Raw genomic sequence first — 24,420 nt, 5'->3', positions numbered from 1 at the left:
TGCACCTCCCTCAGATTTAGTGGTAAGCTGGTCCAGTGCATAGCCCGTGAAAAACTGAACACACATTAAGCATGCAAACAGGAAGAAGGTGTACTGAACTATGAAAAAAAAGCAAAGTAGAAACAGTGAACGGTCCAAGCTTAGCAAGTGCAAGGTCGAGGAAAGTTCAAGACCCATGGCGTAGTGGTTAAGCGGACACAGCGCTGGACTGCGAAGTGGGTGAGCCGGGTTCTTTCACCCTTCATGGCACTTCTTTTTATTATTTTTTTCTCGCAACTTTATAAACTGTCCGTCCGGTCATTGGAATGTTTGTTCTTTTTCTGTAGTCTCGTAGTTGTCATACTAAACACTGGTTATGGAGTATAAGTCATGTGCTGAGAATACATTAACGTCGCAAGTAAATGTGATGAATAGCGAGAGCAGGCGAGATACGACATAGACGTCTCACAGAAATGAAAACAACAAATAAACGGATGTGAGCTATGTTACAACAAAGGAATTTAAGCGTCGAAACTTCCAAAACGGAACGCAACTCGAAAAACGTTGAAAACATATATTTTGACAGAGCAAAAAGAAACTGAGTGACTGTGAAACTTGCGTTCATTTGTTGAAGTTTATGTGACAAACTATTATGTTTTTCATCATTTCCTTGGGAGTCATCGCATGCACATTCATACGAACACCTATATCGGGCAAGGATGCATATCACACGCACTCACCAGACGTAGAAATTAGGTCCTATCATATGACACAGGTAATGTTACTAACACCGTGTGTGACACACCAGACGTCCTTTACGAGGATTCGGTTGACTTGTCGCCGTGTCATCAAAAGTTTGCGGTTGCCATTCGAAAGCCACTTCCCTTCGGCTGCTAATAGAGTAGTTGTGCAGAATCAAATTACAGGTCCATTCGTTACACCTCGCTGTTGGAAACGGACGTAACACCACGACACGACGCAAATCTGAATACAGCGAACAGTGAGAGAGAAAAAAAAAAATTTTCACGGAGTTTTGGACACGGATCGTCGAACGCGGCAGTCCAACACTAACCAGTTACCCACGACGCCTCTATTGTTTCAAGCTGCTCTCTACTACACTTCTTGTTCTTGGACCGCTCACTGTTTCTATTTTCCTTTTTTTCCCCACAGTTCCGTACAGCTCCTTCCCGTTTTCATGCTTGATCTGTATTCAATTTTCGACGGTCTCCACTGGGCCCCCTTACCACTAAATCCGATGGGAAGGGGGTGGGCGGGTGCGATGGCGAGTTTCCCTTGGGAGGAACAACGATAACAACGAAAGGAAAAGAACACCAGCACACAACCCAACGGACCCTGTCAATGGCGCGTCATCACGAGGTGCAATGCCTCATCGTGGATCTCTGCGGCCTTAATAATCAGCGCGATGACAACGCTAGAGGGATATAATGTCTCTTACCATCGCTTTCTTTTAGCTCTCAACATGTATTAAGATAAATGTACTCACAATCCCGTGGAAGTCATACTGTTTCTTTCGTCTCGTATCATTACTGAGGAATTAATCTCGACAGTGGTATCTGAAAATTTGTTTTCTTGGGTGGGTGATGTTCACAGGAGTTGCACTCGCAAATTACATTGGTGAGAGACTGGATATGCCTGGACAGCGCGCTAACTCAAAAAAGGTCAGGTTACGTAACAGTTTTTTTTGTCTCAAACATCATACTTATACATACCCTTCTTTCTTTTCTAGTGTTATCACAATGCACGCTAGTTTTATTGATTTCTTTATCTCACGTCTTAGCTCATAATTGTAATTTGGAGGAGTACAAGGTGGGGGGGGGGGGGGGTAGTCTTATGTATCAGTTTAACATTAGCAATAATCAGATGTCTTAAAATACTCAGTATCAGGGGTACCCCACACAAACAATTCGCTTTAGTTGCGTCACATACGACTAAGTATCCTTAAGATAAACGATAAGAATTTTCTTTGCTACATTTCATGCTATGTTTGAATATTCCTTTGTACTTGTCAAGTAAACACATTACTATTATCAAAATATATTTCGATATCAATTTCGGGTCGCATTCCAAGTATGAAGAACATTACTAAGTTTTATAATCATTAATATTATTTTCTTAAGTGATTCAGCTGTAAGTAGGCTGTTTAGGTTCTTATATTGGTAACGCCACGTAGCGCTCTGTATGAAAACCACTGGCTGTGCTGTGTGCAGTCTGTGGCTAGTTTGCATTGTTGTCTGCCATTGTAGTGTTGGGCAGCTGGATGTTAACAGCGCGTAGCGTTGCGCAGTTGGAGGCGAGCCGCCAGCATTGGTGGATGTGGGGAAGTGAGATGGCGGATTTTTGAGAATGGATAATCTGGAGGTGTGTCCATCAGAAACAGTACATTTGTAAGAATGGATGTCATGAACTGCTATATATATTATGACTATTAAGGTAAATACATTGTTCTCTATTAAAATCTTTCATTGCTAACTGTGCCTATCAGTAGTTAGATTACTGAAAGTCAGATTGCGTTGTGCTAAAAAAAATATTGTGTGTCAGTTTAAGCACAGTCACGTATAATTTTTCTAAGGGGACGTTTCATACAGCTAACGATGATTGCTACTGATAACACTTAATGTTATGTTATGTTATGTTAGCCGGGGACCTAGAAACGATAGAGAGGCTCCATCCCCGCTGCAGCCGCAGTGGCCCGCAACCCCACGACGACTACCGCAGTCCACTTCAACCCTCCACCGCCCCACACCGAACCCAGGGTTATTGTGCGGTTCTTTCGGCCCCCGGTGGGACTCCCCCCCCCCCCAGGGAGCGTCTCACACCAGACGAGTGTAACCCCTATGTTTGCGTTGTAGAGTAATAGTGGTGTACGCGTACGTGGAGAACTTGTTTGCGCGGCAATCGCCGACATAGTGTAACTGAGGCGGAATAAGGGGAACCAGCCCGCATTCGCCAAGGCAGATGGAAAACCGCCTAAAAGCCATCCACAGACTGGCCGGCTCACCGGACCTCGACACAAATCCGCCGGGCGGATTCGTGCCGGGGACCAGGCGCTCTTTCCCGCCCGGAAAGCCGTGCGTTGGACCGCACGGCCAACCAGGTGGGCGATAACACTTTAGGTAAACATTTCGTAAGGGTTGTGGTCCGTGGTTAGGCGAATTTGCGTCCTAGGATTGTGCAGGCGACAACCGAGATGGAGAGGCAGAACCATTTGCGGACGCGCACCGTGAGTGGCACAGGATTGGGGGGGGGGGGGGGGTCGTTGTTGCACCGGACGTGGAGGGCGCTGGCCTCCGCCTGGCAGCAGAGAGAGGCGAGCTGGAAGCTGGAGTGGCCGCTTTCCTGGGTGGCGCACAGACGAGCGGGCAAAGGACGGGGGGATTCCCGCTGTAGGCGGTCGAGTCACTCTCGCTGTCGATGAGATGGCGTGTGCCACAGCCGCGGGCGGTCTGTTGCCCAACACAGGGCCCACCAGACAGCCGGGCGCCGCGTCGCATCGTGGCAGAAGGACCGCGCCGACGCCCAGGGTTACACGTCTTCTCGTGGGACGAAGCCGAGACAAGCTGTAGAGCTGCAGGGCGTTCAGGGCCGCCTGCAACGTGCGGACTGCAGGGCCGCCCGTAGGCACGCTAGCCCGGGGATCTCCAAACTACGGCCCGCGGGCCGAAACCGGCCCGCGTTAGCTGGCCGGACATCCCCGGTATCCGGCCCCCCAAATATTTGAGGTGGTGCCTACACTGCCAACAACTGAGTTTCGAGGCCTATCGCGACCAATACACCACGACATTGTCGGAGCTCTGTCTTTACAAAGCGGAAGGTCATGGTTAAACTTGTGGCTATCCACAATAAACAGACAGACCATTCTCCGTGCGATAGTGAAAAAAAAAACTGTTTGTAACCTCCCCCTCACTTATCGACCTTAATGACAGTGAAAAATTAAACCGCGTGTACCTAATGGAAATTTGGGAAAAGCAAGTCGTCACCGAAGTTAATCTGTCGGTAAAGAGGGAGGAAAGGGTTACATCTAAATGAAAGGAAAAATCCAAATGAAACTGGTGGAAATTAATTTTGAAAAGGGATAAAGTTAATACAGATAGTAAATTTGCGGCCGTTACGTCAACAATTAACTAGCGGTAATTAGATATTTGATTTTTGGGGGAAATTACGGTCGCCAGTCCTAAGGACAATTACTATAGTAACTGAAAAAGAAAGGTTATTACACATATAATTAGCACTAGAAGCGTGGCAACTGAAGGTTGACATGTGTAGTGTGAAAACTGAAAGTTTGTCAGAAGTAATAAATTTCGCTACACTCTGACTTAATTTAGCAAAAGAATTAATAAAACCGGAAAATTGAAAGTTAATTTAGTGACTGAGATTAACAGTGAACTTTGTTTCTGAAGCATATCGAAATTCAGTAAAATACAGTTAGTCTTGGGCTACCTCAACAATCATTTCAAAAGCTACTTGAATCTACGCAATTTAGGAATAAGAGATTTAATGATTCTGAACAATTAACAATAGTAAAATTAGTACGTACCAAGCTGAGCTGGAGTCACAGGTAAGCTAAAATATGCAAACAAAAACTCGCACTCTTAATTTGTGCTTGCGTAATCTAAATATTGTAGCCAGCTATGAATACCTTAAGTGAACTTTGAAATTAAAGCAGTGAAATCGAATGCTTTTACTTTAACGCTGGCGTTTGAATTTCAACGACACTCGAGTTCATTCCGGAAAAGGAAGGGACCCTGCTTGGTAATGCAATTGGGACAATGAGCAACAAATGTTCATGCTAAGTTGCTGTAATTATAGTTACGAAAATGGAACAATTTGAAAAGCTGAGGTCTGCCATACAGTTCTAAAACTTTACGTGCTTCCAGTCTTCCTTGTTGGTTGATTGAAGGTTTGAAACCGTCGATCGAGGAGGTGGCGACAGTCACTCATTGTCTGCCGTCGCTGTTGCAGAAGCTGGGTGTTGGCGCGCCTTCTTCTCGACACGGTCACCAGGCGAAACGGGCTCTTGATGTGCGCCAGCTAATGCTTCCCGTCCGCGACACCGTGTCAGAAACTATCATAGCAAGTCGAGCGCAATTACATGCTCCCCAACCCCGAAAGCGCGGCAACTCGCGGGAGCGTCACACAACACACCTGCTCCACTGCACCACCCCAGCCAGACTCCTCTGCTCTGCCCGCGCTCCACGCGACAGAGTTAACACTACCAAAGATCCTAAACACTTTGGTTCTCCACACGACCTATCGATGTATTCGTTCGATAGCATAGTTTTCCCTAGGCCAGACCCAGCATATAAATACAAATATTATTCACAAAACTAATCAACATAAATGCATAAATATATATATACAAACAGTAAAACAATTACAATGTATAAAGAGACAGAAATGTCATATCTTCAGGTGACAAAATAAGGAAAAATCTATAGTACAATAGATGGAAATAGAAGGATATGCATTCCGGCGTTACATGTTAACAGACTAGTTGGGCGAAAACATTTTAAGTAAAAAACTTTTTTCGTAACACACAGCAAAAACACGACTTCAGTGATGGCGCTCTCAAAAATCACTTGATGACTGCACGGAGCTGAAACTCGGAGTGAGCATCTGGAAGGGATGAACGCACCTGAATACACAAGTAGAACAACACAGCGTTGCCAGGTCGCTCGCAGTGTTGTCAGTCTCATTACTTTTCTGAAACACCTCGTATGCCTCCGGAGTCCTTCTAAGTAAGGACTTGTCTACTTCAGGACACGCAGAACCGTTGATGGATTGCATACCAAAACTATCATCGTCCAGTTTAGATCTCAAGTTATCAGCGGGTGAGTGTCACGCATACGTCATGGCGCAGGTTTGCCACCCAAGCACTGATGGAGTTGTATGATACAAGCAGTCACCCATCGTTCTGTTAGTACAAGCCGTGTGTATTACACAGTACCAGGATGGGCCTGAAGGTAGTACTAAGTAATCGACTTCAGTATCTGTGCCATGCACTGATCGATGGCAGCGTATAAGAAGAAGGAAAGGAAGATTAGCATCTAACATCCCATTGATGATGAGATCATTAGAAATGGAATCTTGGATAGAACAAGGATCCGGTACGAACTGGCCATGCTCTCTCCAAAAGAACTGTCACAGCATTCGTCTTCAGTAATTTAGGGAAACCTCCAAATCCTGTCTGGACAAGCAGAGGAGGATTTTTATTCTGCTCATTCTACATGTGATCACAGTAACTTAACCAATTTGCCACTTTATCAGAGATGTAAGTGCTGTAGTAATTTTAATCTAACGATAATCTATAGCACAGAACCAGGGTACGTGTCAATATGAGGGTGCATAACATATGAAATGAGCATACATGCACTGCCAGACCTGAATTCGGCAATGATGGTGCTGTAAACTAAAGCATGAGTCTTTGGAAAAGATGTGGCGTACCATTCGCCTTACCAGGCATACAGATGTACATGCACTACAACAGCAAACAGGTTTCGTAAACTGTCATTGTTAGCTGTAGTAATGGGCAACTGGAAGATATTCTGCTGCTTCAGAAGCTGACGAGTCAAGCATGCTGACCCAGACGAATATATGGAAAAGTGAGTTGAGTTGGCAGTTATTTCTGTTATTGGCAGGCACACTAGACGGCTATTTCATTGGTGCTCCGAAGCTATTTGAGTAATTTGCACCAACACTGACTTCATAAATAGTAAATATAGCGCAACGACAGAGGCTCTCACTATCTACATCAACAAGATCCATGCTGTACCTGTCGGCAATAGTACTGAAGTTCTCAGACGCGAGTGGCTCGAAGACTTCTCAGGTACTAGAATCTAGTACGTTGTCCTGGAAGCCAGGTGTTTGTTAGAGAGAAGGGTACTGCCAGGAGTGCCCTAGGGAAGTAAAACCACTCTTATTACCTGTACGTACAACGATCTGAATTATAGGATGAGCATCAGTCTGTGACTGTTTGTGATAACACTGTATTATACGGAAAAGTATCGTAGTTGAGTTTCTGTAGGACACAGGATGACTTGAACTGGATTTCTATTTGATGTGATGAATGGAAGCTTGCCATAAATGTAGAAAAATGTGAGTTAACGGAGAGGAGCAGGAAAAACAGTCCTGCAATGTTCGAATGCATTATTAGCGGTGTGCTGCTTGACAGCCGTGTCGATTAAATCCCTAGCCGCAGCGATGCAGAGCGGTGTGAAATGGAACGAGCACGTAATGTCAGTTGCAGGAAAGGGGAGTGGTCGACTTCGGTGTATTCATCTGTGAAAGAGACCACGTACAGAACACTTGTGCAATCCATTCTTGTATACTGCTCGAGGGTTTGGAATCTCCATCAGGTCGGACTACAGGAAGACGTCGAACCGATTCAGAGGCGTCCTGCTAAATTTGCTACTGGTAGGTTCAATCGACATGCGAATAATACGTAAATATTCCATTAACTCAAATGGAGATTCCTGGTGAGAAGACGACACTGATTTCGTGGAACACTGTTGAGAAAGTTTGGAGAACCACCATTTGTGACTTCAGAACTATTCTACTACCCTGCCTCCCCCCTCCCCCGAACATTCCGAGTAAGGATCGTAAAACCAAGATAAGAGAAATTAGGACTCATACGGAGGCAGATGGACGGTTATTTCTACCAAGTTGTTGTCCAGGAAGACGAATGCCTCACCAATATGCTGCCGATATGGCTGCACTATCGGTCGGAGGACGGCATTCACGTATCGTACAACCATTACGGCGCCTTCCATGACCACCAGCGGCGTACGTCGGCCCCACATAATGCCACCCCAAAACAGCAGGGAACCTCCACCTTGCTGCACTCTCTGGACAGTGCGTCGAAGGCGTTCAGCCTGACCGGGTTGCCTCCAAACATGTCTCCGACGGTTGTCTGGTTGAAGGCATTGCGACACTCATCGGTGAAGAGAATATGATGCCAATCCAGAGCGGTCCAGAGCCCTTCATGGCATAAAGTAACAATGCGGACGCGATCGAACCGCGGCATTGAACGTCTAGGCACGGTTGAACTACAGACAACACGAGCCGTGTACCTCCTTCCTGGTGGAGTGGCTGGAACTTATCGGCTGTCGGACCCCGTCCGTCTAATAGGCGCTGGTTGTTTACATCTTTGGGCAGCTTTAGTGACATCTCTGAACGATCAAAGGGACCGTGTCTGTGATACAATTGTGACAAGCTTCACAGTCAACGTCTATCTTCAGGAGTTCTGGGAACTGGGGTGATGCAAAAACTTTTTTGATGTGTGTAAAATCAACAGGTTTCTTGGTCATTCATTTTACGTGATTGTAAACTGTCATATTGTAATACTACTCAGCTTTATTTCAATAACATTCAGAAAAGTGGTTAAAACTTGGTTTCATTCATTTCTTTCGTAACCATAATAACCTTCCGGTCACGAAAAAAATGAATGAAACCAAGTTTTAATCCCTCTCCCCCCTCCCCCGCCCCCATGAACCACGGACCTTGCCGTTGGTGGAGAGGCTTGCGTGCCTCAGCGATACAGATGGCAGTACCGTAGGTGCAACCACAACGGAGGGGTATCTGCTGAGAGGCCAGACAAACGTGTGGTTCCTGAAGAGGGACAGCAGCCTTTCCAGTAGTTGCAAGGTTTGCTGTAGATAGTGTCGGAAGTTCCATGCGGCTTTTCGCGGATGATGCTGTAGTATACAGAGAAGTTGCAGCATTAGAAAATTGTAGCGAAATGCAGGAAGATCTGCAGCGGATAGGCACTTGGTGCAGGGAGTGGCAACTGACCCTTAACATAGACAAATGTAATGTATTGCGAATACATAGAAAGAAGGATCCTTTATTGTATGATTATATGATAGCGGAACAAACACTGGTAGCAGTTACTTCTGTAAAATATCTGGGAGTATGCGTGCGGAACGATTTGAAGTGGAATGATCATATAAAATTAATTGTTGGTAAGGCGGGTACCAGGTTGAGATTCATTGGGAGAGTGCTTAGAAAATGTAGTCCATCAACAAAGGAGGTGGCTTACAAAACACTCGTTCGACCTATACTTCAGTATTGCTCATCAGTGTGGGATCCGTACCAGATCGGTCTGACGGAGGAGATAGAGAAGATCCAAAGAAGAGCGGCGCGTTTCGTCACAGGGTTATTTGGTAACCGTGATAGCGTTACGGAGATGTTTAATAAACTCAAGTGGCAGACTCTGCAAGAGAGGCGCTCTGCATCGCGGTGTAGCTTGCTCGCCAGGTTTCGAGAGGGTGCGTTTCTGGATGAGGTATCGAATATATTGCTTCCCCCTACTTATACCTCCCGAGGAGATCACGAATGTAAAATTAGAGAGATTAGAGCGCGCACGGAGGCCTTCAGACAGTCGTTCTTCCCGCGAACCATACGCGACTGGAACAGGAAAGGGAGGTAATGACAGTGGCACGTAAAGTGCCCTCCCCCACACACCGTTGGGTGGCTTGCGGAGTATCAATGTAGATGTAGATGTAGAAGGGCAACAGTCTGGGTGATTGACTGATCTGGCCTTGTAACACTAACCAAAACGGCCTTGCTGTGCTGGTACTGCGAACGGTTGAAAGCAAGGGGAAACTACAGTCGTAATTTTTCCCGAGGACATGCAGCTTTACTGTATGATTAAATGATGATGGCGTCCTCTTGGGCAAAATATTCCGGAGGTAAAATAGTCCCCCATTCGGATCTCCGGGCGGGGACTACTCAAGAGGACGTCGTTATCAGGAGAAAGAAAACTGGCGTTCTACGGATCGGAGCGTGGAATATCAGATCCCTTAATCGGGCAGGTAGGTTAGAAAATTTAAAAAGGGAAATGGATAGGTTAAAACTAGATATAGTGGGAATTAGTGAAGTTCGGTGGCAGGAGGAACAAGACTTTTGGTCAGGCGAATACAGGGTTATAAATACAAAGTCAAATAGGGGTATTGCAGGAGTAGGTTTAATAATGAATAAAAAAATAGGAATGCGGGTAAGCTACTACAAACAGCATAGTGAACGCTACTACAAACAGCATAGTGAACGCATTATTGTGGCCAAGATAGACACGAAGCCCATGCCTACTACAGTAGTACAAGTTTATATGCCAACTAGCTCTGCAGATGACGAAGAAATTGAAGAAATGTATGATGAAATAAAAGAAATTATTCAGGTAGTGAAGGGAGTCGAAAATTTAATAGTCATGGGTGACTGGAATTCGGTAGTAGGAAAAGGGAAAGAAGGAAACGTAGTAGGTGAATATAGATTGGGGGTAAGAAATGAAAGAGGAAGCCGTCTGGTAGAATTTTGCGCAGAGCACAACTTAATCATAGCTAACACTTGGTTCAAGAATCATAAAAGAAGGTTGTATACATGGAAGAAGCCTGGATATACCGACAGGTTCCAGATAGATTATATAATGGTAAGACAGAGGTTTACGAACCAAGTTGTAAATTGTAAGACATTTTCAGGGGCAGACGTGGACTCTGACCACAATCTATTGGTTATGAACTGTAGGTTAAAACTGAAGAAACTGCAAAAAGAGGGGAATTTAAGGAAATGGGACCGTGATAAACTGACTAAACAAGAGGTTGTACAGAGTTTCAGGGAGAGCATAAGGGAACAATTGACAGGAATGGGGGAAAGAAATACAGCAGAACAAGACTGGGTAGCTTTGAGGGATGAAGTAGTGAAGGCAGCAGAGGATCAAGTAGGTAAAAAGACGAGGGCTAATAGAAATCCTTGGGTAACAGAAGAAATATTGAATTTAATTGATGAAAGGAGAAAATATAAAAATGCAGTAAATGAAGCAGACAAAAAAGAATACAAACGTCTCAAAAATGAGATCGACAGGAAGTGCAAAATGGCTAAGCAGGGATGGCTAGAGGACAAATGTAAGGATGTAGAGGCTGATCTCACTAGGGGTAAGATAGATACTGCCTAAAGGAAAATTAAAGAGACCTTTGGAGAAAAGAGAACCACTTGTATGAATATCAAGAGCTCAGATGGAAACCCAGTTCTAAGCAAAGAAGGAAAAGCAGAAAGGTGAGAGGAGTATATAGAGGGTCTATACAAGGGCGATGTACTTGAGGACAATATTATGAAAATGGAAGAGGATGTAGATGAAGATGAAATGGGAGATACGATACTGTGTGAATAGTTGGACATAGCACTGAAGGACCTGAGTCGAAACAAGGCCCCAGGAGTAGATAACATTCCATTAGAACCACTGACAGCCTTGGGAGAGCCAGTCCTAACAAAACTCTACCATCTGGTGAGCAAGATGTATGAGACAGGCGAAATACCCTCAGACTTCAAGAAGAATATAATAATTCCATTCCCAAAGAAAGCAGGTGTTGACAGATGTGAAAATTACCGAACTCTCATTTTAATGAGTCACAGCTGCAAAATACTAACGCGCATTTTTACAGACGAATGGAAAAACTAATAGAAGCCGACCTCGGGGAAGACCAGTTTGGATTCCGTAGAAATATTGGAACACGTGAGGCAATACTGACCGTACGACATATCTTAGAAGCTAGATTAAGGAAAGGCAAACCTACGTTTCTAGCATTTGTAGACTTAGAGAAAGCTTTTGACAATGTTGACTGGAATAGTCTCTTTCAGATTCTGAAGGTGGTAGGGGTAAAGTACAGGAAGAGAAAGGCTATTTACAATTTGTATAGAAACCAGATGGCAGTTATAAGAGTTGACGGACATGAAAGGGAAGCAGTGGTTGGGAAGGGAGTGATACAGGGTTGTAGCCTGTCCCCGATGTTATTCAATCTGTATATTGAGCAAGCAGTGAAGGAAACGAAAGAAAATTCGGAGTAGGTATTAAAATCCATGGAGAAGAAATAAAAACTTTGAGGTTCACCGATGACATTCTAATTCCGTCAGAGACAGCAAAGGACTTGGAAGAGCAGTTGATCGGAATGGATAGAGTCTTGCAAGGAGGATATAAGGTGAACATCAACAAAAGCAAAACGAGGATAATGGAATGTAGTCGAATTAAGTCGGGAGATGCTGAAGGTATTAGATTAGGAAATGAGACACTTAAAGTAGTAAAGGAGTTTTGCTATTTGGGGAGCAAAATAACTGATGATAGTCGAAGTAGAGATGATAAAAAATTTAGACTGGCAATGGCAAGGAAAGCGTTTCTGAAGAAGAGAAATTTGTTAACATCGAGTATAGATTTAAATGTCAGGAAGTCGTTTCTGAAAGTATTTGTATGGAGTGTAGCCATGTATGGAAGTGAAACATGGACGATAAATAGTTTAGACAAGAAGAGAATAGAAGCTTTCGAAATGTGGTGCTACAGAAGAATGCTGAAGATTAGATAGGTAGATCACATAACTAATGAGGAGGTATTGAATAGGATTGGGGAGAAGAGAAGTTTGAGGCACAACTTGACTAGAAGAAGGGATCGATTGGTAGGACATGTTCTTAGGTATCAAGGGATCACCAGTTTAGGATTGGAGGGCAGCGTTGAGGGTAAAGATCGTAGAGGGAGACCAAGAGGTGAATACACCAAGCAGATTCAGAAGGATGTAGGTTGCAGTAGGTACTGGGAGATGAAGCAGCTTGCACAGGATAGAGTAGCATGGAGAGCTGCATCAAACCAGTCTCAGGACTGAAGAGCACAACAACAACAATAACCTTGCGAACGTATTAACTTTGGACACAGTCATTTTTGCAAACAGTAGTAAGTAGAATTATTGAGAAGAGTTAAACAATTTTGGTTTCTTTTCATTTGCTTTTATTGTCACTTTTTCCTTATTTATGTAGTCTGCAAGTGTTTACCTAATTTGCATGTTTTGTTGTTCTGCTTTTAACCTCATAGGAGTTGTTGTGCACTGCCGATTTATTTTGCGCTCTATGCATCAATCGCCATTGCATCAGTAGACAGCAACATGTCATGAGTTGTCCAGTTTCTTTAGGAGAATATTTTACCAGTGGTTATATGTTCGATTTGGGGTAATAGGTGATAATCCGTATTGTTATAGTTTTTGGGTAATTACTTGCATGTGTGAATGCAATGTTCAGTCCAACTGAAAAAGGTAGAGTATTCCTGGTTCCAGTTAAAATTTCCGGATGAGATAGTTGAACACCGTCGGGGCTATCTCAGTCGATGTTTGAGGAGGTGCTGTTACATTTCGTGATGCCCTCTGATCCGTTATCGCCACACCTTCAACATTATTTATTATCTCATTCAGTGTTGTGATGACAGGATTGAGTGAGACAACAGAGCAAGCGGGAGGGCTTTCATTCCGAAAGAACAACTAGGAAAGGAAAAGTTAGAATACAATTTTTTATCTTCACTGCCTGATGATAGGTTATATGATGTTATTTCAATGGTTACAAAAACGAGTGAAATTTACACAGAACTTGGCAGTATGAGCTCTGTTATGTCCCCTTTAGCCTGGATGCGTGCACTACCCAAGTGGGAAGGATGTCTAGAAGCCATTGTATCCTCTTCTGGGGCATGATCGACCCTAACTGTTGTAACAAGTCCTTGAAATCCTAGATACTGGCATTGGGATGTAGTTTACATCCAAGCTGCCCCCCACATGTTCTTGATGGCCAGAGGTGTACCATACCAGCACACAGACTGTTAAGAGACATGTGCTATGTATGGACGAGCATTTTATTGTTAAAAAATTTCAGCACGATCCTACCGTATGAGAGGTAACACATGAAGTCGCAGGGTATCCGTGACTTATTGCTGTGCTGTCACTGTTCGCTCAATCACAACGATCGATGGTCTGAAGTCTAGCCGGCCGCTGCGGCCGAGCGGTTCTAGGCGCTTCAGTCCGGAATCGCGCTGTTGCTACGGTCACAGATTCGAATCCTGCCTCGGGCATGGATGTGTGTGATGCCTTAGGTTAGTTAGGTTTAAGTAATTCTAAGTTCTAGGGGACTGTTAAGGTTAGTGATAATCTAGCTCACTTAGAGTTTTCTTTGGATCCTGTTTTACGTTACCTTCTCTAATTTTGAGCTCAGGCTGTAAGAGGTCCATGACTAAGGAATTTATTGCTAGCGCGCTCGAGCAGATGTAATTTCGATGGATTGCTCACGCGCTGCCTGCGAAATTTACCAGTTTAAATTCACAGTCAATTATTGAAAGGTTGTAAGTGAGCCACAATTTTATTGAGAGATTAGTCACATTGTATTATTGGTAGGTTACGGAATTTTCTGTTGGGAGTTTCCAATGCCATGCGTGTCTGTACAGTATGCCTGCGTTTACCTATCACGTTTCACCACATTTCGGTAGTGTTGTAGCATGCTTTACTGTTTAATCCGTTCAGATACACCACTGTGCTAATTTCTCCCAGTCGAATACCGCATTGTACGGTTTCCAACCTGCTACACTAAGCACTCGGAGCGAGGTGGCGGAGTGGTAGGACAGCAGACTCACATTCGGGAAGGCCAACGGCTTCTATGCGCGACCGGTCATCATGACTTAGGTTTTCTGTCATTTCCCTAAATGTCCTTAGGCAAATGCGAGGATGGTTCCTTTGATAGGGTACGTTCGATATCTTTCCCCATCCTTCCTCAATACGAGCTTTTGTTCCGTCTTGATAACCTTGTTGTCGTAACATCGTTAAACTCTAATCTTCCTTCCTCTTACACTAGCCGGCTGTGGTGGCTGAGCGGTTCTAGGCGTTTCAGTCCGTAAACGCGCGACTGCTACGGTCGCAGGTTCGAATCCTGCCTCGGGCATGGATGTGTGTGATGTCCTTGGGTTAGTTAGGTTTAAGTAGTTCCAAGGCTATGGGACTGATGACCACACATGTTAAGTCCCATAGTGCTCAGAGCCATTTGAACCATTTTTGAAGTCTGAAGTCTAACTTGATAGATCCCCGCAGCATGAAGCTATGCTGTGCCTGTCTAAAACATTGGAAGAATGAGACCTCTCCCCAGACCGCTGCCACATTCCCCGAATATGGTCATCCATGGTATTGCAGGACCATGATTCCTCGCTGAACATGTGATGCCAGTCACCAGCAGTCCATGCTTCCCAATTACAGCATCACTCCAAATTCAGGTGTTTGGACTGTGGTGTTAATGGCAGTCTACACATTGGATGGTAATTCCCTGATCCGACTGCTGATAGTCTCCAGTCAGTGGTGAGGGATGACACAGAACGTTGCATTATTTGTTCGTGGACTGCAGGCCCAGATGTGGTTACGATGTGCTTAGTGCACAATATGACAGTACTCCCTTGTTATGATCTGACGTGGCTGACCAGAACCTTGAGGACAAGTATGAATGCCCTCACTTTCCCATGCAGTCCAAGCTCGAGCCTCTGTCACATCTGTTGTCCCGCAAATCTGGATATTCGACCAGCCGACCAAATGAAGACCCTTAATGAGACCCCTTTTAAATTTTCAACAATGCTGTCTAACGGGTACGCAGCATCTCTGTGTCCTCCACTGTGGTCATCAACGTCTAGAACTGTTCACGCCGCTTGTATACACAACCAGTCCTGGTAACAACACTGATGTACACTTGTGGTCGTTCTGCCTATCACAGAGAAAAGTAACTCTTAAATCATTTACATACCCATCTATGATGTGTGCACATACGAAGCTACGCATCCAATCACAGCTTCTGGGTGGTTCACTTTTTTTGTCAGTGTCTTGGAATAATTACCGGAGGGTGAGCTGTGCGTGGCTCGTGTTCGTGCCATCTCTTATTTAACATCCTGTTTTTGTCGTACTGCCACCTCGTTATGTTAGTTTCAGTTACTAGTGCCACCGAGTTGCTGCTTTGCCTGCTTTGCCTACCCGTGGGGGGCAGCAGCAGTGCTTATCGATATAAGCCCTGCCGTATTATCTTAGCTGGACAGCATTTACTTCCGACTAGTCGTGTGTCGACCAGTGAGTTGGACGTACCATCAGTGAAGTCGGGGATGGAGCTCCGATGATGCGCCGACAGCCAGTACTCGCCCGACCGCTGGCGACACATACGCATTGTCCGACAGAAGGAGATTTGAGCGGGGACGACCGTTGGTTGATCGGTCGGTCGTCTCATCGGGCGACGTGTAGCTGGATCTCTGACCGCTTCTGGGCCCCTGCAATTACCATCTTGTGGACCTTGGGTCGGTCCTTTGCTGGTGCAGGGATGTCGGTTAGCCAGTGGGCGTGTTTCCTCTGCATGGTTGGGTCCGAGCCAGCATTTGCGCCGTCGTGTGTCTGGAAGTGAGTGGGAGGCGCACCAGCAGTGCAGTCGCGACGGAGCAGCAGTCGCGGACGGACCAGCAGGCAGTTGGTCGGTTGGCGTGGAGCAGCGAGGAAACCTCGGCGCGTGTTTTGGCTGAGCCCGCGGGCTGCGTCCACGCGCTGCCTGAGTGTGTTCTGCTGTTCCCATTGCTACGAGGTCCGTGGCTCACCGATCCTGGACACGAAAGTTAAGTTTGACTTAATCTACCAGCAAGTCACCACTGTTCGCTTTGTGTAGTTCGGATTTCGTTGTCGGCTGTTGGGACACGTTATCTTGTCCGTGGGTCCATTGACTGTCGGTTGGTTTGGGTTGTCGTCGGATCGTGAATGGTTGGCCCGACTGCTTGTCTCAACTAAGCGAGCATTAGTGTTTGAATTACAGGCCTGGCCTCGAACATCTGGGCGCCCTTGTGTGTACTGCCTTATTTAAAAAAAAAAAAACGTTCCTGTTGTTGTTACTTGTATGGCTTCTAGCCAGTTTCGTGTTTTAAATTAGAGCTGTTTTGTCCTTATGGCCTTCAGCTTAGTTTAAAGTACTGTTTGACATAAGCCCTTTGGCATTTAAAAAAGTTTTTGAATTTTTAAGTCGTCGCCCTTCAGCCGGTTTGAGTTTCAGTTGTTTGTTCTTAAGGCTTTCAGCCTAAATTTAAGAGCTGTTTCACGTAAGGACGTTGTTATTTTTAAAAAATAATGTTTTGGAGTTTTAAGTGTTTACCCTTCATCTGATTTGAATTTAACTTGTTTACTTCAGCCTAACTGGCTCTGAGCACGATGTGACTTAACTGCTGTGGTCATCAGTCCCCTAGAACTTAGAACTACTTAAACCTAACTAACCTATGGATATCACACACATCCATGCCCGAGGCAGGATTCGAACCTGCGACCGTAGCGGAAGCGCGGTTCCAGACTGTGGCGCCTAGAACCGTTCGGCCACACCGGCCGGCTTCAGCCTAACTTAAGAACTGTTTTAGAAATAAGTCTTGGCTTTTAAATTTCTGATTATGCTTGGATTTTAAGTTATTGCCAGCCGCGGTGGTCTAGCGGTTCAGGAGCTCAGTCCGGAACCGCGGGACTGCTACGGTCGCAGGTTCGAATCCTGCCTCGGGCATGGATGTGTTAGTTAGGTTTAAGTAGTTCTATGTTCTAGGGGACTGATGACCACAGATGTTAAGTCCCATAGTGCTCAGAGCCATTTGAACCATTTAAGTTATTGGCATTAGGCCGTTTTTAAATTAAAGTCGCTTTCAGTCGGTAATTAAATCCCAAAGATTAAAGCTGTATGTTTAAAAAATTTTTTTGGTTCTTGTAATGTTTGATCAAAGAATAAAGCTGTATGTTGGAGTGTAACTGACAGCCCCTTATTTTGGCCCCTTCCCACAATTTATTCTCTGTCCTGTCCTGTGGGTTAAGCAGGGCGTCTCAGAGGGCTCGGATAATGTAACAGTGGTCTGCGCCGATTAAGTAATAGTAATAAGAATAAAAACAAGAACCTAGCCAGGTTAGAGCCATAGTTGCCAGTGGCGACCGCTCTGAGTACTAAATTTCGTATGCTATATTTAATCACGTATTTCCTCCTGTAAAATTTCGTTATTTTCTTTCCTCCTCGGCGTTTGCAATATCGACAGCTAGCAGTGTAGTTGAGATGAGCGACGTCTGACTGACCTGCGGAGAGCGACCTGGGCCGCCATGACGCGCTGCCGCTCGACCACGAGCTGGCAGGATGCGCATGCGCACTCGCGCCAGCGGCACAGCCGCTTGTGGCCCTTGAGGCTGGAGATGACGCCGTGGTTGCGGCAGCGCGCACACTTGGGTGTCCTCAGAAGCCTCCGCGCTCGCCCGCCGGCTGTGGCGCCGCCGTCTTCCCCCATGCCGCCCGCGGGGATTCCCACCACCTGCTGGCAGCAAAACGCGCCATCCGCAGTTAGCTTCGGTCCGTAGCTGCGCGGTCTTAAGTCGTTCAACAGATATACACTACTGGCCATTAAAATTGCTACACCAAGCAGAAATGCAGATGATAAACGGGTATTCATTGGACAAATATATTATACTAGAACTGACATGTGATTACATTTTCACGCAATTTGCGTTCATAGATCCTGAGAAATCAGTACCCAGAACAACCACCTCTGGCCGTAATAACGGCCTCGATACGCCTGGGCATTGAGTGTACAAGTACAGCTGCCCATGCAGCTTCAACACGAGACCACAGTTCATCGAGAGTAGAGACTGGCGTATTGTGACGAGCCAGTTGCTCGGCCACCATTGACCAGACGTTTTCAATTGGTGAAAGATCTGGAGAATGTGCTGGCCAGGGCAGCAGTCGAACATTTTCTATGTCCAGTAAGGCCTGTACAGGACCTGCAACATGCGGTCGTGCATTATCCTGCTGAAATGGAGGGTTTCGCAGGGATAGAATGAAGGGTAGAGCCACGGGTCGTAACACATCTGAAATGTAACGTCCACTGTCCAAAGTGCCGTCAGTGCGAACAAGAGGTGACCGAGAGGTGTAACCAATGGCACCCCATACCATCACGCCGGGTGATATGCCAGTATGGCGATGACGAATACACGCTTCCAAGTGCGTTCACCGCGATGTCACCAAACACGGATGCGACCATCGTGATGCTGTAAACAAACCTGGATTCGTCCGAAAAAATGACGTTTGGCCATTCGTGCATCCAGGTTCGTCGTTGAGTACACCATCGCAGGCGCTCCTGTTTGTCATGCAGCGTCAAGGGTAACCGCAGTCATGGTCTCTGATGAACTGACAAACGCTCTTAACACCATCCAAGAACACTTTTCGCAGATTGTAAAAGGTAAAGAAAGCTAATGGAGGCACAACATGGAACTTATTGCGGCACAACGCAGAAGCGCTTTTTGATCGCTTGATCACTCGAGATGACACATAGGTCCTCTACGGTAATTCAAAATGCAAAAAGCAGTGCCTCTCTCCAAATGAGTCTCCAAGAAGTACAAGCAAGCAAGTTTTACACCCCAAAAAAGCGCTTTTGTGTGTTTCGTGGAGTATTTGCAAGGTGTTATCCTGTAACAATAATGCAAGACGATACCTGGAAAAGTTTATGAGATGCGATGGGAGATATTGCCTCCCCCACTATACTCTCCCGTCACTGCATCAGATTTCCATTTATTCCGATCGCTACAACATTTTCTATGTGGCAAAAAATTTATAAATGGGGTCGATGTCCAATATATACTTTGTTCAGAAACCAGTGGGTTTTTGTGGATCCGACATTGAAAATTTGCACAACAGATGGCAATAGACTGTTGATAATGAGGGTGATTACATCAATGATTAAAAATAAGAACTTGTTAATAGCTTATCAGTTCAAATTTAATGTAAAAAAAGGAACGACATTAGTTTCCGGTCTCCCTAATGTTTTGATACGTGCCCCAAGGGAGTGTGTCATGACACTTGCTATTTATGTTTTATACAAGTATTTATGACTTGGCAGACTGGAGTAATAGCAACATCAAACTTCTTGCTGAAGATGCAGTTATGTATTCGAGGTGTTTCTAAAAATTTCCGAGAATGCCCTCGTAGATATCAGAAAAGTTACGTTGCACCCTAATTTCCACCTTCCAAGGAGTCTCCTTGTGCTTGTACGGAACACGCTCAGTAAGAAGCAGTGCTAGAAGTCTGCTGACTCAAATGTGTTCAAAATCAGTTTCAGTTCCGCTTCAATCTCGTCTATGGTACTCATTTTACAAATGTTCGAAGCTCCTCTTGATGTTCTTCCGTGTTTGAGATTTAAAATTGGGTTGTTTTGGAAATCATCCCCATGCAAACACAAATAGGTTATTTTTGTATTTACCCAGACATGTTTCGACACCTATGTGTCATCTTCTGTGTGTCAAATACTTATTTCTGTAAAGTACAATATCAGATTTTATAATAATTTAACTGCTGTAGGCCTAAGAATTACAATATGTGCAATTTTCTTTGTTTTGTTTAGACGCTCACCTTAAAATTACATCGCTTGTCATCTGCAAAACTAGCCATGAAGAAAATTAATGCTTATTTATCAAGAACTTTTCCGTGGGTGGAGGTTATGTGCGTTTCTGCACGTACATTTTGTCGTCCTGTTGCGTGTCTGGTTGTTGTATCGAGCAACAGCTATTCAGTGCACTGTTTCCACATAGTTGTTCTCGCAATTTTCGATCACTAGTTCACCTCACATGCACTTACACAACAGACGTGATCTGAGCAGGAACTTCTGACTCCATTCTCAGGGAGAGATGTTATGTTATGAGAGAGAGAGAGAGAGAGAGAGAGAGAGAGAGAGAGAGAGAGAGAGAGAGAGCTGGAATGAGGGGTGGGAATGGAACCGAAAAACATTTATTATTTTTATTTTTATATAGGCTGTTTGAGTATTGTGTTTTATGTGGGGGAAGTGCCTTTATATAAGTCTTTGAGTCTTCCGAACAGTGTTTTTGTTGCACAATGTTGTATTTTCATTCAGGACATTCTCCCCTTGCATTATTGCTTTTTGTATGTGGTTGTTCTCTATTGCGAGTTTTTGATAGAAACTGTTGCTTTCTCTGAGAATCTTAAGATCATTCTCCATGTTATTTGGGTGATGGTTCTCTGGTATCAGATAATCTGCAAAAGTGGAGTGTGTACAATCACTTCTTAGGGCTCTGAGGTTTTCAGAGTACCTCGTTCTGAAATTTCTTCATGTTTGGCCTATGTAGACCGACCAGCATTAACTGTAAGTTAACTGATATATTCCAGTTTTGGAGAATTGGTCTGCATAGGAGCTCTTAGTGTTTAGATTTTTCTGTACTGTGTTATTCGTGCGGAATGATATTTGTAGTCCTTGCTTCTTCAGTATGTTTCCCACCCTGTGTACGTCTTTGTTACTGTATGTTAGTGTCTGCCATGCTGTACTCTTTACAGGGTGTTCCTGGTACCCTGTGTTTGTCTGGAGTTTGTGTACTTGGTTCTCTGTTGTGGCTGGTAATTTCTTCATGTTCGTGGTGTGTTCTCTTTTAATTTGATTTTTAATTTTGCTGTTCAGTTTGTTTATCATTTGTGTGTTGTACCCATTATCTCTGGCTATTTGTTATATTGTGTTTAGTTCCTGCGTGTAGCTGAGTTTGTCCAATAGAGTTCTGTTGAGCCTGTGTAGTATGTCTCTGAAACGTGGGAGTTTGTGTGTTGAGGGTTGTTAGAGTTTATGTGAATGGTTGAACTTGTGGCTGTAGGTTTCCTCAAAATTATGTTTGTTGTTGGTTCTGTGTATAGTGATGTCTAAGAAATAAAGTTTCATTTCCTCTTCTGTCTCAACGGTGAATTTTATTTTGGGGTGAACTGTATTTGTGTCACAGTGTAATTGTTTTATTCGTGTGTGTTTTATCAATCAAGCAAATGATGTCATCCACATATCGGTACCAGTATATAATCTTGTACTATTTTGGATGTATGATTTCACTGAATATTTTGTTTTTAGTGTGGTTTAGAAATTTTTTTTTAAGTAGGCCGCTAATGGGTGAGCCCATTGGTAGACCATCTTTTTGCAGATAGAACTCCTTGATAGTGAAATAGTTCTGTTATAATATTTAGGGTGACTTCTATTTCATCTATGTGTGCACTTACGTCCCCTTGATACTGCAATGCTGATTGTTGCTTCTACTGGCTCTTGTGTACATGGATGTGATGTCGAAAGATACCAGGGTTGCTGTTGATGGTATGTTTATATCTTTTATCTTTTCTGTCAGTGCACTGGTATTTTTTAGGTTTCTGCTGTTCGTTAAAGTATATAGTTTCTGTAGTAATGTGTGTAGGTGTCTAGCTAGGAGATAAGATGGTGCAGTTTTTGAAATTGATTACGGGCTTGATTGGACAGTTATTTTTGTGTATCTTTGGTAAACTATTGAGGCTGGGTGCTTTGGGATTCTTTTGTGTCATGTATTTGCATAAGGCGGATTTCCAAAACAACGCAACTCGTCTATGGTGTCAAAACGCCGCCTTTTTAAATTGTTTCATTTTCCGGAAGACAAGAAACCATACAGGACTAGACCAAGAGAGTGTGGTAGACGGGGTATAGTTATGTTCTTCTAGTCCAGGAATTCCATAGCGATGAGCGAGATGTGTGCACGTACATTTTCATGATACAGCGGACAGTCTTTGTTCTTCTCTCTCTCAGACCGTTTGCGTCTAATATCAACCACACGATCTCCTGAAAACATTGCATTAGAATTTTCCTGTGACTGTCTGACCACACGGAATAAATTCCTTACGGACAATTCCATTAATCTAAAAGATAAATGATTAGCAAATCATTAGCATTGACTCTATGTTGCTGCGAAATTGGCACGTTGTTTTTTGGATCGCGGAGATGGTGTTTTCCACTGCACCGATCGTCGTTTTGTTTCAGGGTCATAACCTTACACCTAAGATTCCTCGATAGTTACGAACCTGGATAGGAAATCTGGGTCAACTACTTTTTGTAATTCAGTGCATATCTAAACCTTACGGAATCGTTAGTCGGCGTTTCAAAGACGAGGAATGAAATTCATCTCATGGCTAAGTCCTTCAGCTACAATACGTTAACATACCCTGTGTGAAATTCCAACGATTTCATAAACATAATGGACTGTTTTCCTTCTGTCTTGTGAGTACTTTGGAATTTATTTTCGAAGTTGCACATGATGGTTAGCTCGCGTTTTCATCATGCTTCTCAGACACATGGACATCTTGACATCACTTAAACCACTTAAGTGCTCTTGCTTATCTCAGCCGAGGCCTTCCTCTACTTGCGGTTTCAGCTGTAGCTTTGCGGAAAACAAAATTTCCAAGTTCGCGGACTTACTAGGACACAGCATAAAGAAATCAGCAACAACCTTCGTACCGAAGCACTCACCACGTACGCGACGTCACATACTAGCAGTAGGGGTGGCAGTTATTGCTGAAACAATCGAGTTTAAATTACACCTGTTCTTTTCGACTCCAAATTGAGCTGGCTGTCACAATCCTTAAAAGAACTGGTTTATGAAACAATCGACTTTCGGTTCTTTAGTACTGGTACTTGCAGTTATAAACGCAGAATTCGAACAAAGATTGAAATTCCTAATGAAGGTGAAGGAGTGGGAGATTATGACTGAGAGGATGAGGCTGTGACAGAAATCTGTCCCACCGTCCCCAGCGAGGATGGGGTAGGTGAGGGAGACGGGCGCGGCAACAGCGAGAGCGAAAGGTCACAAGTTGATTTCCCTGCATCGTCACTTCTGGATGATATCAGTATTTCAGTGTGAAACAAAGACAAAATTAGATATTCAGTTATTACCCCAAGTTTATAGTTTATAGCGACGGCTCTGCGCGCATTATAATTCGTCCAGTCTTGCCTTCATGACCCCTACGAGAGAAATACGTAGGGGGTTGTTGAAGTATGGGCCAGTTCGGTTCTTTCAGCATACCCATGATGCTGCCCCACAGGTGAAACAAACCTGTGACTGTGTTGTCCTTCTCTGTATATGTTGAATATCCCCTGTTGGTCATTTCTGTTATGGATCCCACACACTACTGCCGTATTCTAGAATGGGTCGCACGAGTGTATTGTAAGCAAATCTCCTTTGTAGACCGACTACATTACTGTACTGAGACTTGGAACGCTTAGAGACTGCTGGCGTTTGGGCACCAGCAAGTGATGACGTGGTACGCACCATCGCGTGTCATGCACGCTGGTGCCACCCACTCTGACCAGAGGCCCAGCCCACGGGCATCGCGCAGCCGCGGCAAAGGCCACCTGGCAGGATGGCCATTGCCGGGAGTCCCGATGCCCCAGCGTGACGGGCATCTACTCCCTGGCATACGTGCGGAGTTACAGGCGCAGGCATCCGTAGAGCGTGTACATGGCTCAAGAAGTACACACCAGTACCACGAGAGGCCACCAGCACACAGCCGCCTCCCAGCTTCGACCAGCTGACTCCAGGTGGCGCTCGCTAATCGGGACTAGCTTCTGCTTCCGCCTCACGTTCACCTGCGCGTCGGATTCATCCGCCAATGGTGATACCAGCCGCCAGAAGAGCACAGCCAACTGCGCACTACTTCACTTTTGCCTAGAATGCTTCCGCCAACATACACAAGAAACGACGCGCTGTCGGCACTCTCTCAGGAATACTGTGCCAGGAATTCCTGCAATTCTCCGTCACAGCTTCTGCTGTTCACACTAGTCCA

General features: G+C 44.7%; 1 protein-coding gene across 1 annotated transcript in view; it reads right to left on the bottom strand.

Moving 5' to 3' along the window:
* LOC124616436 (doublesex- and mab-3-related transcription factor 2) overlaps window positions 1–18,115 on the bottom strand; it is a 76,102-nt gene extending 57,987 nt beyond the window's left edge. Inside the window, exon 1 of the mRNA XM_047144743.1 lies at window positions 17,886–18,115. Coding sequence (XP_047000699.1) covers window positions 17,886–18,091 — 206 coding nt within the window. The 5' untranslated portion in view covers window positions 18,092–18,115. The remainder of the gene's footprint in view (window positions 1–17,885) is intronic.
* Between the last annotated feature and the right edge of the window lie 6,305 nt (window positions 18,116–24,420).

The sequence above is a fragment of the Schistocerca americana genome, chromosome 5, assembly GCF_021461395.2.
Source record: "Schistocerca americana isolate TAMUIC-IGC-003095 chromosome 5, iqSchAmer2.1, whole genome shotgun sequence".
NCBI classification, from domain to species: domain Eukaryota; kingdom Metazoa; phylum Arthropoda; class Insecta; order Orthoptera; family Acrididae; genus Schistocerca; species Schistocerca americana.
This window is presented reverse-complemented; position numbering and strand designations above follow the sequence as displayed.